The sequence below is a fragment of the Taudactylus pleione genome, unplaced genomic scaffold, assembly GCF_031769625.1.
Source record: "Taudactylus pleione unplaced genomic scaffold, aTauple2 ptg000211l, whole genome shotgun sequence".
In the NCBI taxonomy this organism is placed as follows: Eukaryota; Metazoa; Chordata; class Amphibia; order Anura; family Myobatrachidae; genus Taudactylus; species Taudactylus pleione.
In genome coordinates, this window is record NW_028284613.1 from 8,285,836 (window position 1) to 8,298,978 (window position 13,143).

Sequence of the window (13,143 nt, forward strand, 5' to 3'; positions counted from 1 at the left end):
CTTACCAGCACCTGTTCAGGGGTCACTTTGTGTGTCCTCCTGGTCTCAAGTTATGACTTAAGCTGGCCACACATTAGACCAACTTACATCCAACCAGCCAACTTGTTGATTGGTTAGAATGAAAATATGGTAAGGTATGGGAGTAAATGATGATCAGCAATTTGCTCCTAAATGCCAGAAAACAGATGAAAATGGTAGTCAGACAAGTTTGTTAAATGTTTGATCTAAACTATTTGTTCAAACAACAGTTTTGGTCCTTTTTCCAGTGTTTGGGAGCAAATTGCTGATTATATACCTTACCAGATTTTCATTCCAATCAACTAGTTGGCTGGTTGGACAGATAATCTTTAGATGTGTGGCCAGCTTTAGTTAGTGGACCGCTTGTTAGACCCCACACTGCCTCTTATATTTGGGTTTCCCACAGTGATTACATCCTGCCCTGATGGAAAATTATGTTCTCTCGGTCCACCCTGCTTTCAGATTCTGATATCTCATCTGAGGGGGCAGAGGATATACAAGTTTTCTCCTCCCGGGGAGAGGAGGAGCATAATTAATCAGTGCATGTTCCTCTCTAAGCAGGGGCGGTTAATTCAGTCCTCATATAAAAGATGAAGTACCGGCTCCTAACTCCCAATAAACCTGGTGTATAGGCTGGAATACCTCAATTTGATCGCTCACTGAGCGTATGGGGCAAGCATGGAACACTCCAGATAGTGTTCCAGATTAATGTATTTTTTCCCCCATCTCCCGTAGGGAGAGTGCTTTAAGGGTGCAGTCCCCAGAGGTGGTTGGTACAACTCCCTCATCAGGTTCTAAGCCATGCAGTCAATCAGGCTGGCATTCTGCCAGTGGACAAGATTGCTGCCCTTCAATTATGGGTGCGCAGACTGCTCTGCCATTCAGAGAGTGTCAGTTCACTTAGCAATGCAGGTGCTGGGCTCCATGGTATCCATCTTCGAGGGTGGCTGCAAATGACTCATTTAACAAGGGTCGCCTGTTATGGGTCCCAGATTGGGTACACCTCACCACGGATGCAAGTCTCCGAGGATGGGGAGTGGTGACAGGTCATCACATCTTTCAGGGAAGGTGGACGGCTCAGGAAAGTCACCTACAGATATGTTTTGGAGCTTTGTGCAGTGCACAGAACGCTCATTCTGGCACAGAACCTCCTTCACGGCAGACCTGTCCAGATTCAGTCCAGTAACGCGACTGCAGTGGTCTATATCAGCCATCAAGGAGGCACACTAAGTCCGGCAGCCATGAGGGAAGTGGCGAACATTCTACTGTGGGCAGAGTGCCATCTTCTAGCAATATCTGCAATATTCATCCCAGGAGTCCTCAACTGGGAAGCGGACTTCCTAAGTCGTCAGTACATAAACGCCGGAGAATGCGCTCTTCATCCAGACGTCTTTCAACCCCTGGTGGACAGGTGGGGACTACCAGACGTAGACCTCATGGCATAATGCCACAACCACATGGTCCCAAGGTACGGCTCCAGAATGAGGGACCCCTCAGCCACCTTCATGGACGCTCTGGCGGTAAGGTGAAACCTCAGGATGGCATACCTGTTTCCTCCGATATCCCTCCTCCTAGGAAAGTTCAAGCAGGAAGGTGGCAGGTTAATATTAATAGCTCCTGCCTGGCCCAGGAGACATTAGTTCACCGATCTGACATGTCTATCCGTAGACAGGCTACTTCCGCTGCCTCTACGACCAGATTTGCTAATGTAGGGTTCCTGCCTATATCCGGATTTACCTCGACTGGCTTTGACGGCGGAGCTATTGAGGCTTCAGTCTTAAAAGCCAAAGGTTTCTCTGCTTCTGTGATCCAGATGATGATGAGGGCAAGAAAGCCTGCTTCAGCCCGCATCTATCACAGGTTTTGCCTTTCATATTTTCGTTGGTGTTCCAAACAAAATACGACCCTAAGGGTTTCAAGAGTACTTGCTTTTCTGCAGGCTGGGTTAGACCTAGGTCTGCGCATGGCTATCTTGAGGGTGTCTGCTTTGTCAGTTTTGTTCCAGCGCAGAATTGCGTCCCTGGCAAATGTAAGAACATTTTTGCAGAGGGTCCTACGACTGCAACCCCCGGTGGCACCATGGGATTTATCCTTGCTTCTCAGGGCGCTGCAAGCTTCCCCTTTGAACTCTTGGATAAGGTGGACTTAAGACTGTTAACAGCAGATACACTTTTTCTCCTCGCTATCTCAGCTCGTAGAGTTGGCAGCACTGCTATGTCACTCTCCATACTTTTCATCAAAATAGAGCTGTCCTTCGTACTAAAACCCGTATTCCAGACTTTTCGCCTCCTTCACCTGTTTTCCAGGCGAAAAAGTATCGCGTGAGTGCCCGATAATCCCCCTATTCAATTTCAAAGGACACGAAAACGAGACCTGGCGAAACTGTGAGTGGCGAAAAAAAGAGATAGGATGTTTTCCCGAAAATTACCATTACCCCCCCGTTTTTGCCTACTGAAGGGAAGTCTGGTTTTAAATAGCCACGGTAGGTGCATAAATGCAGTTTTGAGAAGGTGATGAAGAGTAGCATTTAGCAATTTATTGGGGGAAAAAATAACTGTCAAATTTCGGGTACATGATAATGGGTGCAAGCAAGCATATTTTTAAGTCCCTAAAATGATTTTTAAAAATTCTTCAAAAATGCACCTGTCGCTACTACCCGCAATGAAGAAAACACCTGCCGCATATAAGGGAACTCCTCTGGTGTCACGATTTTTTTTTTCAAATTATTTTTTTTTTAACGCTCATTGTTTTTAGGGGGCATTCCCAGGGGTGTAGGCTATTTTTTTTACGCCTGCACCCCTAAAGCCCAATTCTTTAAAGGTTGGAGAAAACTTATCCCCGTTTTTTTACAAAGACTTTTCGCACCGCCAAATGGCCTTTGTAATTGAATACGGGGATAATTACAATAGGCGAAAATGATGTAATCATAACGGGTTTTCACCTAGAACTGAATAAGGGCCTATGGCTGGTTACCTTACGAAGGTAGTATCCCGTTTCCATATGAATGAGGGAATTGTAGTCCCAGCTTTTGTCTTCAAGCCTGTCTACAGGTGAAGCTTCCTTGGATGTGGTTTGAGCCCTTCGTATCTATGTAGATCGTACCAGCTCCATCAGGAAATCAGATTCGCTCTGTGTTATATGGGTTTCACAAACGAGGATGGCCAGCTAACAAACAGACTTTGGCCCGCTGGCTGCGTACGACTATTGTTCAAGTCTATATACAGGATGCTCTCCCTGTTCCTAACAAGGTGACAGCACATTCTACTCGGTCTGTCGGACTGTCGTGGGCGCGGTTAGACATGGCGCATCGGCTGAACAGCAGTGCAAGGAAACCACTTGGTATTCCGACCATACCATTTTCAAATTCTATGCATTTGATACTTTTACCTCCCAGGATGCTTCCTTTGGGCGGCGGATTCTCCTCTCTGCTCAGGAGCGTCCCCACCCTTAAGGGAACTGCTTTAGGACGTCCCCAAGGTAGATTCTGTGGACCCCATGGACCCTGAAGAAGAAAATCAGTGTTATGGTATAACATACCTTAGATAACTTTTTTTTTTTTTTTTCGAGGTCCATAGAGCACCCACCCTGACGCACCTGGCCTCAGTTGGGATCTGTTCTTTGCTTTTTTGTATTACTGATTCCCTCTTCTGATTTTAAGTTTCTTGGGTACATTGTACTTCTTTCTCCACTTTCCATCTCTTGCCATTAGACTTGTTTACAAACTGAATGCCTGTGGCGGGAGGTGGGATATATAGGGAGGAGGACCAGTGCATGCTGGGAGCTTCAAAGCTTTAGCTGTTTGGTGCAATGGATCTCTCCAACTACATTACCCCCCAGAGGTAGATTCTGTGGACCCTATGAACCTCAAAGGAAAAGAGTTATCTAAGGTATGTTACCATAACTCAGAATTAGATAAAGCAGAATTAGATAATCGCTACTCTGGCAGCTTCAAAATCTGTTGGTCTGCCATCAATTGCTATGTTGAAGTCTAGGCAGTCTTCTTTTTTGTCCTTTCATCCTCAGGGACGAGCAAAAAGACAGTCTTCCTCCAGGCCATCTAGTTCTCGCAGGATAACCAAGCAGACAACTATAAGAGATCCTGGCCGACCAGATGTCGAGCTTCTAAGCCCGGACGACATACCCTCTGCCTAATGGGACGGGCTTCCTCCTGGGGGATTCCAGGGTGGAGGGGCCGACTTCTCCTGTTTGCGGACTACTGGCATCAAACAACAACAGACGCCAGGGTCTGAGAAGTGGTCTCTCAGGAGTATGCCCTCAATTTCCAGAGGTGTCCTCCCCCCAAAATTTTTGCACAACTCTCCCATCAGATTCTGTCAAGGCCTTGGCCATCCAGGAAGCCATTTGCTCCCTGCTGAGGGCTGGGGTGATAATCTCGGTTCCTGTGGGTCAACATGGAAGGGGCTATTATTCCAATCTTCTTTTTGGTGCAGAAACCAAATGGGTCTCGTTGCCCTATTCTAAATCTGAAAACCCTCAACAAGTTCATTCGTGTACCCAAGTTCCTTATGGAGACTCTTCGGTCAATTATTTTGGCAATGGAACCTGGGGATTTTATTGTCTCCCTGGACATTTAGGATGCGTATCTGCATGTGCCTATTGCACCATCCCACCAACAATTTTATACGGTTTGCTGTCCTGCAGCAACATTACCAATTTCAGGCACTGCCCTTTGGTCTATCAACAGCCTCTCGGGTCTTCACCAAAATAATAGCGGTTATGACAGCCTACCTTAGGCGTCAGGGAGTCAGAATACTACCATATCTGGATGACCTTCTGATATTGGCACAGTCTCCAGCTGTTCTACAACACCATCTTCAACTGACCACTGGATCATCAATTGGAAGAAATCCTCTCTTTCTCCAACACAGCGGATGGTACATCTGGGGGCATTTCTGGATTCTCAGGCACAAAGGGTGTTTCTGCCAGAGAACAAGATTGCGGCCCTATCATTTCGAATTCGTAAAATGCTACGCAATCGAAGGGTATCCATTCTATCAGCAATGCAGGTCCTGGGGTCAATGGTATCCACCATCGACATGGTGTAATCTGCTCTGTTCCATTTCATGCCTCTGTAACGGACAGTATTATCTAACAAGGTCCCAGAGGATCCTTCTCACTCCGGAGGTTCATCTCTCTCTCATATGGTGGCTGCAAAAGGATCATCTAGACCAGTGGTCTCTAACGTTAATTGAGGTGTGAGCTACTTAGAAAAATTAAACCTCCTGAAGAGCTACTAAAATTGTAGAAAAAAAATTTGGCTTATAATTGAACAATTGAGGATAATTTAAAGAAAATGAAAAAAAAATGTTTAATAGAAAATAAAAATGCATTTAATTTGATATTGTTGTAGTTTGTAAATAAAATGTAGGCACAGGCACATTGTACTATTAATTACCGACGCCAAGGAGGTACGTGCAGTAGATTAGCAAAAGATATAGGCAGGGCTGCTGTGTGATTTTCCGGCAAGGCTGGGCGGGAGTCACTCGTTCCGCTGTAGCATAGACTCCGTGGGTGGAACCACAGGGAAGTACGTCAGGTGATGGCTGTAGCAATCACCTGATGTGCTTCCCTGTGGCTCCACCCATTGCGTCGATGCCACGGGGGAGCACACGTCAGAGGTCACTTCCTCCTAGTTTACACTGCAGTACTGCAGCTGGGTGAGCTACCAAAATTAAGACCACGAGCTACCAGTAGCTCGCGAGCTACAGGTTAGAGACCACTGATCTAGACAAAGGTCGCCCATTCTGGATTCCAAGTTGGGTGGTTCTCACCCTGGACACCAGTCTTCGTGGATGGGGGACAGTGACAGGTCATCACACTTTTCTGGGAAGATGGACAAATCAGGAAAGTCATCTGCCCATAAACATTTTGGAGCTTAGAGCAGTATACAAAGCACTCATCATGGCACAGGACCTGCTCCAGGGCAGGCTGGTCCAGATCCAGTCCGACAACATGATCGCAGTAGCCTATCTCAATCATCAGGGAGGCACGCAAAGTCATGGAGCCATGAGGGAAGTGACATACATTCTGGTTTGGTCAGAACGTCCTCTTCTGGCTATCTCTGCAATATTCATCCCGTGAGTCCTCAATTGGGAAGTGGACTTCCCAAGTCATCAGGACATACATGCCAGAGAGTGGGCTCTCCATCCGGGGGTTTTTCAACTCCTAGTGAACAAATGGGGCCTACCAGACATAGAGCTAATGCACAGGTTCTCAAACTCGGTCCTCAGGACCCCAAACAGTGCATATTTTCCAGGTCTCCACACTGAATCAAGTGAAATAATTAGCTCCACCTGAGGACCTTTTTAAAATGTGTCAGTGAGTAATGACTACACCTGTGCACCTGCTGAGTGACCTGCAAAACATGAACTGTGTGGGGTCCTGAGGACCAAGTTTGAGAACCACTGAGCTAATGGCATCATGTCACAACCACATGGTCCCCAGGTATAGGTCCAGGACCAGAGACCCCTCAGCCACCTTAGTGGGCGCACTGACTGTAAGATGGGACTTCACACTGGCGTATCATTTTCCTCTGATTTCCCTCCTCCCAAGGGTCCTCAAGAAATTCAAGCAGCAAGGTGGAACAGTAATACTAGTGGCTCCTGCTTGGCCCAGACGTCATTGGTTCACCGACATAAGGAATCTATCCATAGACATTCCGTTTCCTCTTCCTCTATGGCCGGATCTGTTAGCGCAGGGTCCCTGCCTACATCCGGACTTACCCCGTCTGTTTTTGACGGCGTGGCTCTTGAGTCTTTCATCTTAAGATCCAAGGGTTTCTCCAGCTCTGTGATTCAAACGATGCTTAGGGCACGAGAACCTTCCTCTGCCCGCATCTATTACAGAGTTTGGCAGTCTTTTGGTAAATGGTGTTCCCACAGAAAGTATGACTCTAAGGTTTTTAGGGTTTCCTGGGTACTTACTTTTTCTCCAGGCTGTGCTAGACCTTGGTCTCCGCCTGGCTACCCTGAGAGTACAGGTTTCTGCACAGTCTGGTTCCAGAGAAGGATTGCTTCTTTGCCAGTTGTTAGAATTTTTTTTTCAGGGGGTTCTCCGAGTTAAGCCACCCTTTGTCCCACCGGTAGCACCGTGGGATTTGTCTTTGGTTCTCAAAGGGTTACAAGCTCCCCATTTGAACCTCTGGACTCTGTAGATTTGAAATGGTTGACAGCGAAGACCCTTTTTCTCCTCGCTATCTCTTCTGCACGCAGAGTCTGATTTGGCAGAGCTCTCTTGTTGCTGCCCATTTTTGATATTTTTACCAGGATAGAGCTTTCTCCGTACAAGGGAGGTTTACCTTCCTAAGGTAGTATCTCGTTTTCATGTGAATGAAGAGATTGTGGTTCCAGCTATTCAGTCTACAGACCTTTCTGTAGATGAAACCTCCCTGGATTTGGTTCGTGCTCTCCATATCTATGTGGAGCGTACAAACTCTTAGAAAATCAGATGCTCTCTTTGTGCTATATGGTTTTCATAAACCATATAGACAACAGCCAGACTCTGGCTAGATGGTTACGTATTACTATCTCTCAGATGTACACACACAGGTTGATCTCCTCCTGTCCCAAACACGGCGACAGCACATTCTACCCGGTCTGTGGGGACATCGTGGGCGTTTAGTCGTAGTGCCTCTGCTGAGCAATTGTGCAAGGCAGCCACGTGGTCTTCTATCCATACTTTTCTTCGGTTTACACCTTTGATACTTTTGCTTTTCAGGATGCTTCTGGTGTACGATTGTGCTTCCTTCTCCTCTTTCCTTCTCCTGCCTTGGGCTTGTTTACAGAACTGAATGCCTGTGGCTGGGGGCGGGGTATATGTGGAGGAGGACCAGAGGCATCCTGGGAGCTGAAAGCTTAACTGTTTGTTGCCTGGATTACTCCAACCACATTATCCGCATAGTATCCCTGTGGACCCTATGAACCTCGAAGAAAAAGAGTTATCAATGGTAAGTCTACCATAACTTCTTTTTTTTTTTTAACATTTTTGGAAAGGGGGTTTGTCATGAGTACTCTAATGATATTGTCACAGTCATAGAAACTGTTGCACATACTCTCTTAGCAAAGCCGCATAATTGTTAGTAATGCTAAATATTGGGGGACTTGCTGACCCCAAAGTAATTTCCAACATCTTATTTTATATTAAAGGGATTATCCTGTTTTCGAAAACGACTCATTACATTTCTGCCCCTTCTAATAAAAAAAAAAAAAAGGGGAGGTTCAAAACTCAATTATCACTTTAAGTTGGACCTTAAAAAATCCAACTAGGTGGGGCAAACTCCAGTCTACACACAACAATAAAAGTGTGAACTATTCAGTGAACGCAAGTTCACTGCTGATTGCAGATTCCAGATTATCGGGATTCTTTGCGCGCGCAGGACCCATTCTGTGAGTGTGCATAATGGGTCATGCGTAGTCGCACGCAAACCCTTAAGTGCCCCTGCCTGATTAACAGGCAGAGGCATTTAAGGGTCGATGCGGGGTCGGCCGTCATTCCCGGAAACGGGGGCTTTTCCGGTAGTCGCTAGCCCAGGATCTGCATTGATCGCAAGCTGGCCAGCCTGAGTAAGCTGAGGCTTATTCAGCTGGCCGGAGGCCCGGAGCCGTACTCAATTGCAATCATTGACCACTGATGGTCGCAATGGTTATCCCAGCCTGCAACCTCCGTCGCGGTGCTGGGATTGCAAATGCAGCAGGGGGTGTCATACACCTCCTGCTGCCTTTGCATTATTGCAAGGATCGCAGTTGCAAAGCTGCCTGCGTGCAGCTTTGCAATTGCAATCCTTGCTGAATCGGGCCCTTTTTGTGTCCTGAATACTCAAACACTGCTACACATTTGTGTGGGATATTTTAACTATTTAAACATGATCTTAAATTATTTAGTCTTGCTGTAATTAAAATAACTTTATCACTCTGAGTCGCAAATAGGGGTGCTCTGCATTGTCCAACTTTAACCTTGAGTAGGAGCTCTGTTGAAGATGAATGGACAGGTTGTAATATAGAGAGAGCTGCAGAAACATTCTATAAAATCCAATGTAATCTGGCTGTAGAAGAGGTGGACAATAATATACGCTAGCATGTAAGCGAAGCTGTCCGCTAGTTGCTTGGTTCTCCTCTCTACATTAAGCAATGGTGAGTAGGGATAGTACTGTGCTGCTGAGTCATGTATAATATGTATACACATTAGGTGCATCGTTTTGTGCTGTTTTGTCAAGGGGCTAGTATCATAAGTCCATGTGATGTGATATATATGAAAATGCAGTCATGTCCTAAAGTGCATAATACAGAAACATGTCTCGTCTGCAGTGTGTGTGTGTGTGTGTGTGTGTATATATATATATATATATATATATATATGTGTATGTGTGTGTGTATATATATATATATATATATATATATAATAATATATGTGAGTAAAATTGATTATGTTGTTGCAGTGTGTTACTTTAGGCAGCAAGTTTCTACTACGATCTTGAAGTTGATGTGTTGGAAGCAGGGGTGAAGTGGCGATAGAGTATGGTTGCCCAAGGCTCATTGATGTGTGTGAGGAGCGAAGGCTAGTCTGTCTGGTTGTATCCCAGAGCTACTGTAGCACAAAATGCTGAGAAAAGTTAATTCTGGCTATGATGGAAAGGTGTCAGAACACACAGTGCATTGCTGCTTGCTGTAAATAGGACTGCATAGCCGCAGGCCATTCAGAGTTCCCATACTGCCCCCTGTCCGCTGCCATATGTACTTACAATAGGTATGTTAGTGTCGGAACTGGACCATGGAGCAGTGGAAGTTCATCTGGTCTGATGAATTATGTTTTTACACCATGTGGATGGCTGGGTGCGAAGAGGGCAAGCTGGCAGTGGCAACGTGATGCTCTGGCCAATGTTCTGCTGAGAAACATTGAGTCCTGGCATTCATGTGGATGTTACTTTGACACTGGAAAAACCTGTCCGAGCTATAGAGGCCACAACTTGTAGGACTTAGAGGATCTACTGCTAACATCTTGCTGCCAGCTACCTCAGGACACCTTCAGAGGTCTTGTGGAGTCCATCCCTCAACTGGTCAGAGCTGTATTGGTGGTACAGGGGGGCTTTACACAATATTAAGCAGGTTGTTTAAATGTTAATGCTGATTGGCGTATATATGCAGTGTGTGTGTGTGTGTGTGTATATGTATATATGTGTATATATATAATATGCAGTGTGTGTATGTATATAATACAGGGTTTATGAGCTTCTTCACTACCAATGATTACTTATTTATTAATTCGGCACTTTTTCCTTTCTCACTTAGCATGTGAATTGAAGAACCCATCCATGAGTAGTTTCCTTACGGTCCTTGAGAACTCTGGCTGGTTGCGGCACATTAAAGCTATATTGGATGCTTCAGATTTTTTAGCCAAGGTATGAAATGTGACACGAGCTATGTTTTTTAATTACATGTAAACCATATTGCAATCTTCATTAAATATGTGAGTGTGTGTCTCCGACACCCACAAATGTGATGTAGTCATAGGATATTAAAACCAGCAGCCGTTGATGTTTGTGGTCTCTTAACACTTTCCATAACTGCTCCTTTGTAAAGCCCTTTTGTGTGCGGAGTCTGGGATTTCTGTGTTACAGAACTTCAGTGTCTTCCTGGGACTATGTGCCATCACTGTACACACTTGAGGTGGAGTCCATATCATTAATCTTTTTCACTGCCATTGACGTAGTCTTTATAGCGAGGCTTCTCCCATAGAGTGCCATTATTGTAAATACTGCATTGCACAGCATTTCCTTCCTTTTAAGTAATCAAATGAACAGACTCTTCCGTAAGTTAAACCTGCTGTCACAATATGAATTAACTGGGGTGCAGCATTCAAAGTGATTCAAGCCCTAAGTTGAGGTAATGGCAGCACTGCTGTTGTTGGCTGTACGAAAAATGCGTCAGCAGGAACAAAAAGAGAGTTAGACATCAGGGATCTCTGATAACTATTACCAAGGCAGGCTTCTTTTTATTCCATCAGGGGGAGAACAACCGCTGAAGGCAAATCCAGACTAGGGATAGAGGTCGACCGTCGTTGGTTTTCCATTGCCCCATCCCTGATTGGCCTGCCACCTGCCATTCATAACAGCAGGGATGACTATCAATGGGTGAGAACCATTGATGATTCCCTGTTGATGGTTTCATGCCATCAATGTTAACCAATGATGGCAATATCGATGTTGACCATTGATGGTTAACCCACTGATGGCCATCAATACGCCAGATATTCGGAAACCCGCCAGCAGAGAAATAACAATATAATATTCAGATTGCCTTCTCTGTATAGTGATATGATGTATGTCAATTTGTGGTAAATACTCTCATACAGTAGTAACCAAACAACATTACTTCAAATTGTTTAGTTATTTAAAAAAAACTGTTAGGAAATATTAAGTCATTGACATAGGGCCTGATTCAGAGGTGGACAGTATGCTGATGTTTGCGCAGTTGATGGCACAAGACCCTGGGTGTTCCTGGGAGGTGGCCTGAAGTGAATGCAAAACAAGACCGTCTCCTGTATGTGCTATGGGAGTATCACACACGTGTCTGTAAACGTAGATGTGTTTTTAAACGCAGGGCTGCAGTCAGACGCCATGTTTATAGCAATTTCAGGAGGAGATACTGCACCAGCCATAGGCTGGTACAACGGGTGATGGTGGACATGATGGTGGAGTGCTCAGTACCACCGGAAGAGTTACACTGTCCACCGACATTGGAATTAGGCATGTCAGGGCTTGCATAGTCCGGAACATGCTAGTGCACGAGGGGAAGGCCAAAACTAGTATATGTGTATTACCCACGCACAAGGATAAGGCCAAAACTAGCATATGCGCATTACCCACGCACAAGGATAAGGCCAAAACTACCATATGCACATTACCCATGCACGAGGGAAGGCCAAAACTAGCATATGTGTATTACCCATGCACGAGGGAAGGCCAAAACTAGCATATGTGTATTACCCATGCACAAGGATAGGGCCAAAACTAGCATATGTGTATTACCCATGCATGAGGGAAGGCCAAAACTATCATATGTGTATTACCCATGCACGAGGGAAGGCCAAAACTAGCATATGTGTAATACCCACGCACGAGGGGAAGGCCAAAACTAGCATATGCGCATTACCCACGCACGAGGGAAGGCCAAAACTAGCATATGCGCATTACCCATGCACAAGGATAAGGCCAAAACTAGCATATGCGCATTACCCACGCACGAGGGAAGGCCAAAACTAGCATATGTGCATTACCCATGCACAAGGATAGGGCCAAAACTAGTATATGTGTATTACCCATGCATGAGGGAAGGCCAAAACTAGCATATGCGTATTACCCAGGCACGAGGGAAGGCCAAAACTAGCATATGCGTATTACCCACGCACGAGGGAAGGCCAAAACTAGCATATGCGCATTACCCACGCACGAGGGAAGGCCAAAACTAGCATATGCGCATTACCCACGCACAAGGATAGGGCCAAAACAAGTATATGTGTATTACCCATGCATGAGGGAAGGCCAAAACTAGCATATGCGTATTACCCACGCACGAGGGGAAGGCCAAAACTAGCATATGCGCATTTCCCATGCACGAGGGAAGGCCAAAACTAACATATGCGCATTACCCATGCACAAGGATCAGGCCAAAACTAGCATATGCGCATTACCCATGCACGAGGGAAGGCCAAAACTAGCATATGCGCATTACCCACGCACAAGGATCAGGCCAAAACTAGCATATGCGCATTTCCCACGCACGAGGGGAAGGCCAAAACTAGCATATGCGCATTACCCATGCACAAGGATCAGGCCAAAACTAGCATATGCGCATTACCCATGCACGAGGGAAGGCCAAAACTAGCATATGCGCATTACCCATGCACGAGGGAAGGCCAAAACTAGCATATGCGCATTACCCACGCACAAGGATCAGGCCAAAACTAGCATATGCGCATTACCCATGCACGAGGGAAGGCCAAAACTAACATATGCGCATTACCCACGCACAAGGATCAGGCCAAAACTAGCATATGCGCATTTCCCACGCACGAGGGGAAGGCCAAAACTAGCATATGCGCATTACCCAC

The 13,143-nt window shown here is 45.8% G+C and overlaps 1 protein-coding gene across 2 annotated transcripts in view; it reads left to right on the forward strand.

Moving 5' to 3' along the window:
* MTMR8 (myotubularin related protein 8) overlaps positions 1-13,143 on the forward strand; it is a 92,182-nt gene that overhangs the window by 44,921 nt on the left and 34,118 nt on the right. For both annotated transcript variants that reach the window (XM_088478214.1, XM_088478215.1), the window contains exon 8: positions 10,323-10,432. In XM_088478214.1, the coding sequence (XP_088334340.1) occupies positions 10,323-10,432 (110 nt within the window). The remainder of the gene's footprint in view (positions 1-10,322; positions 10,433-13,143) is intronic.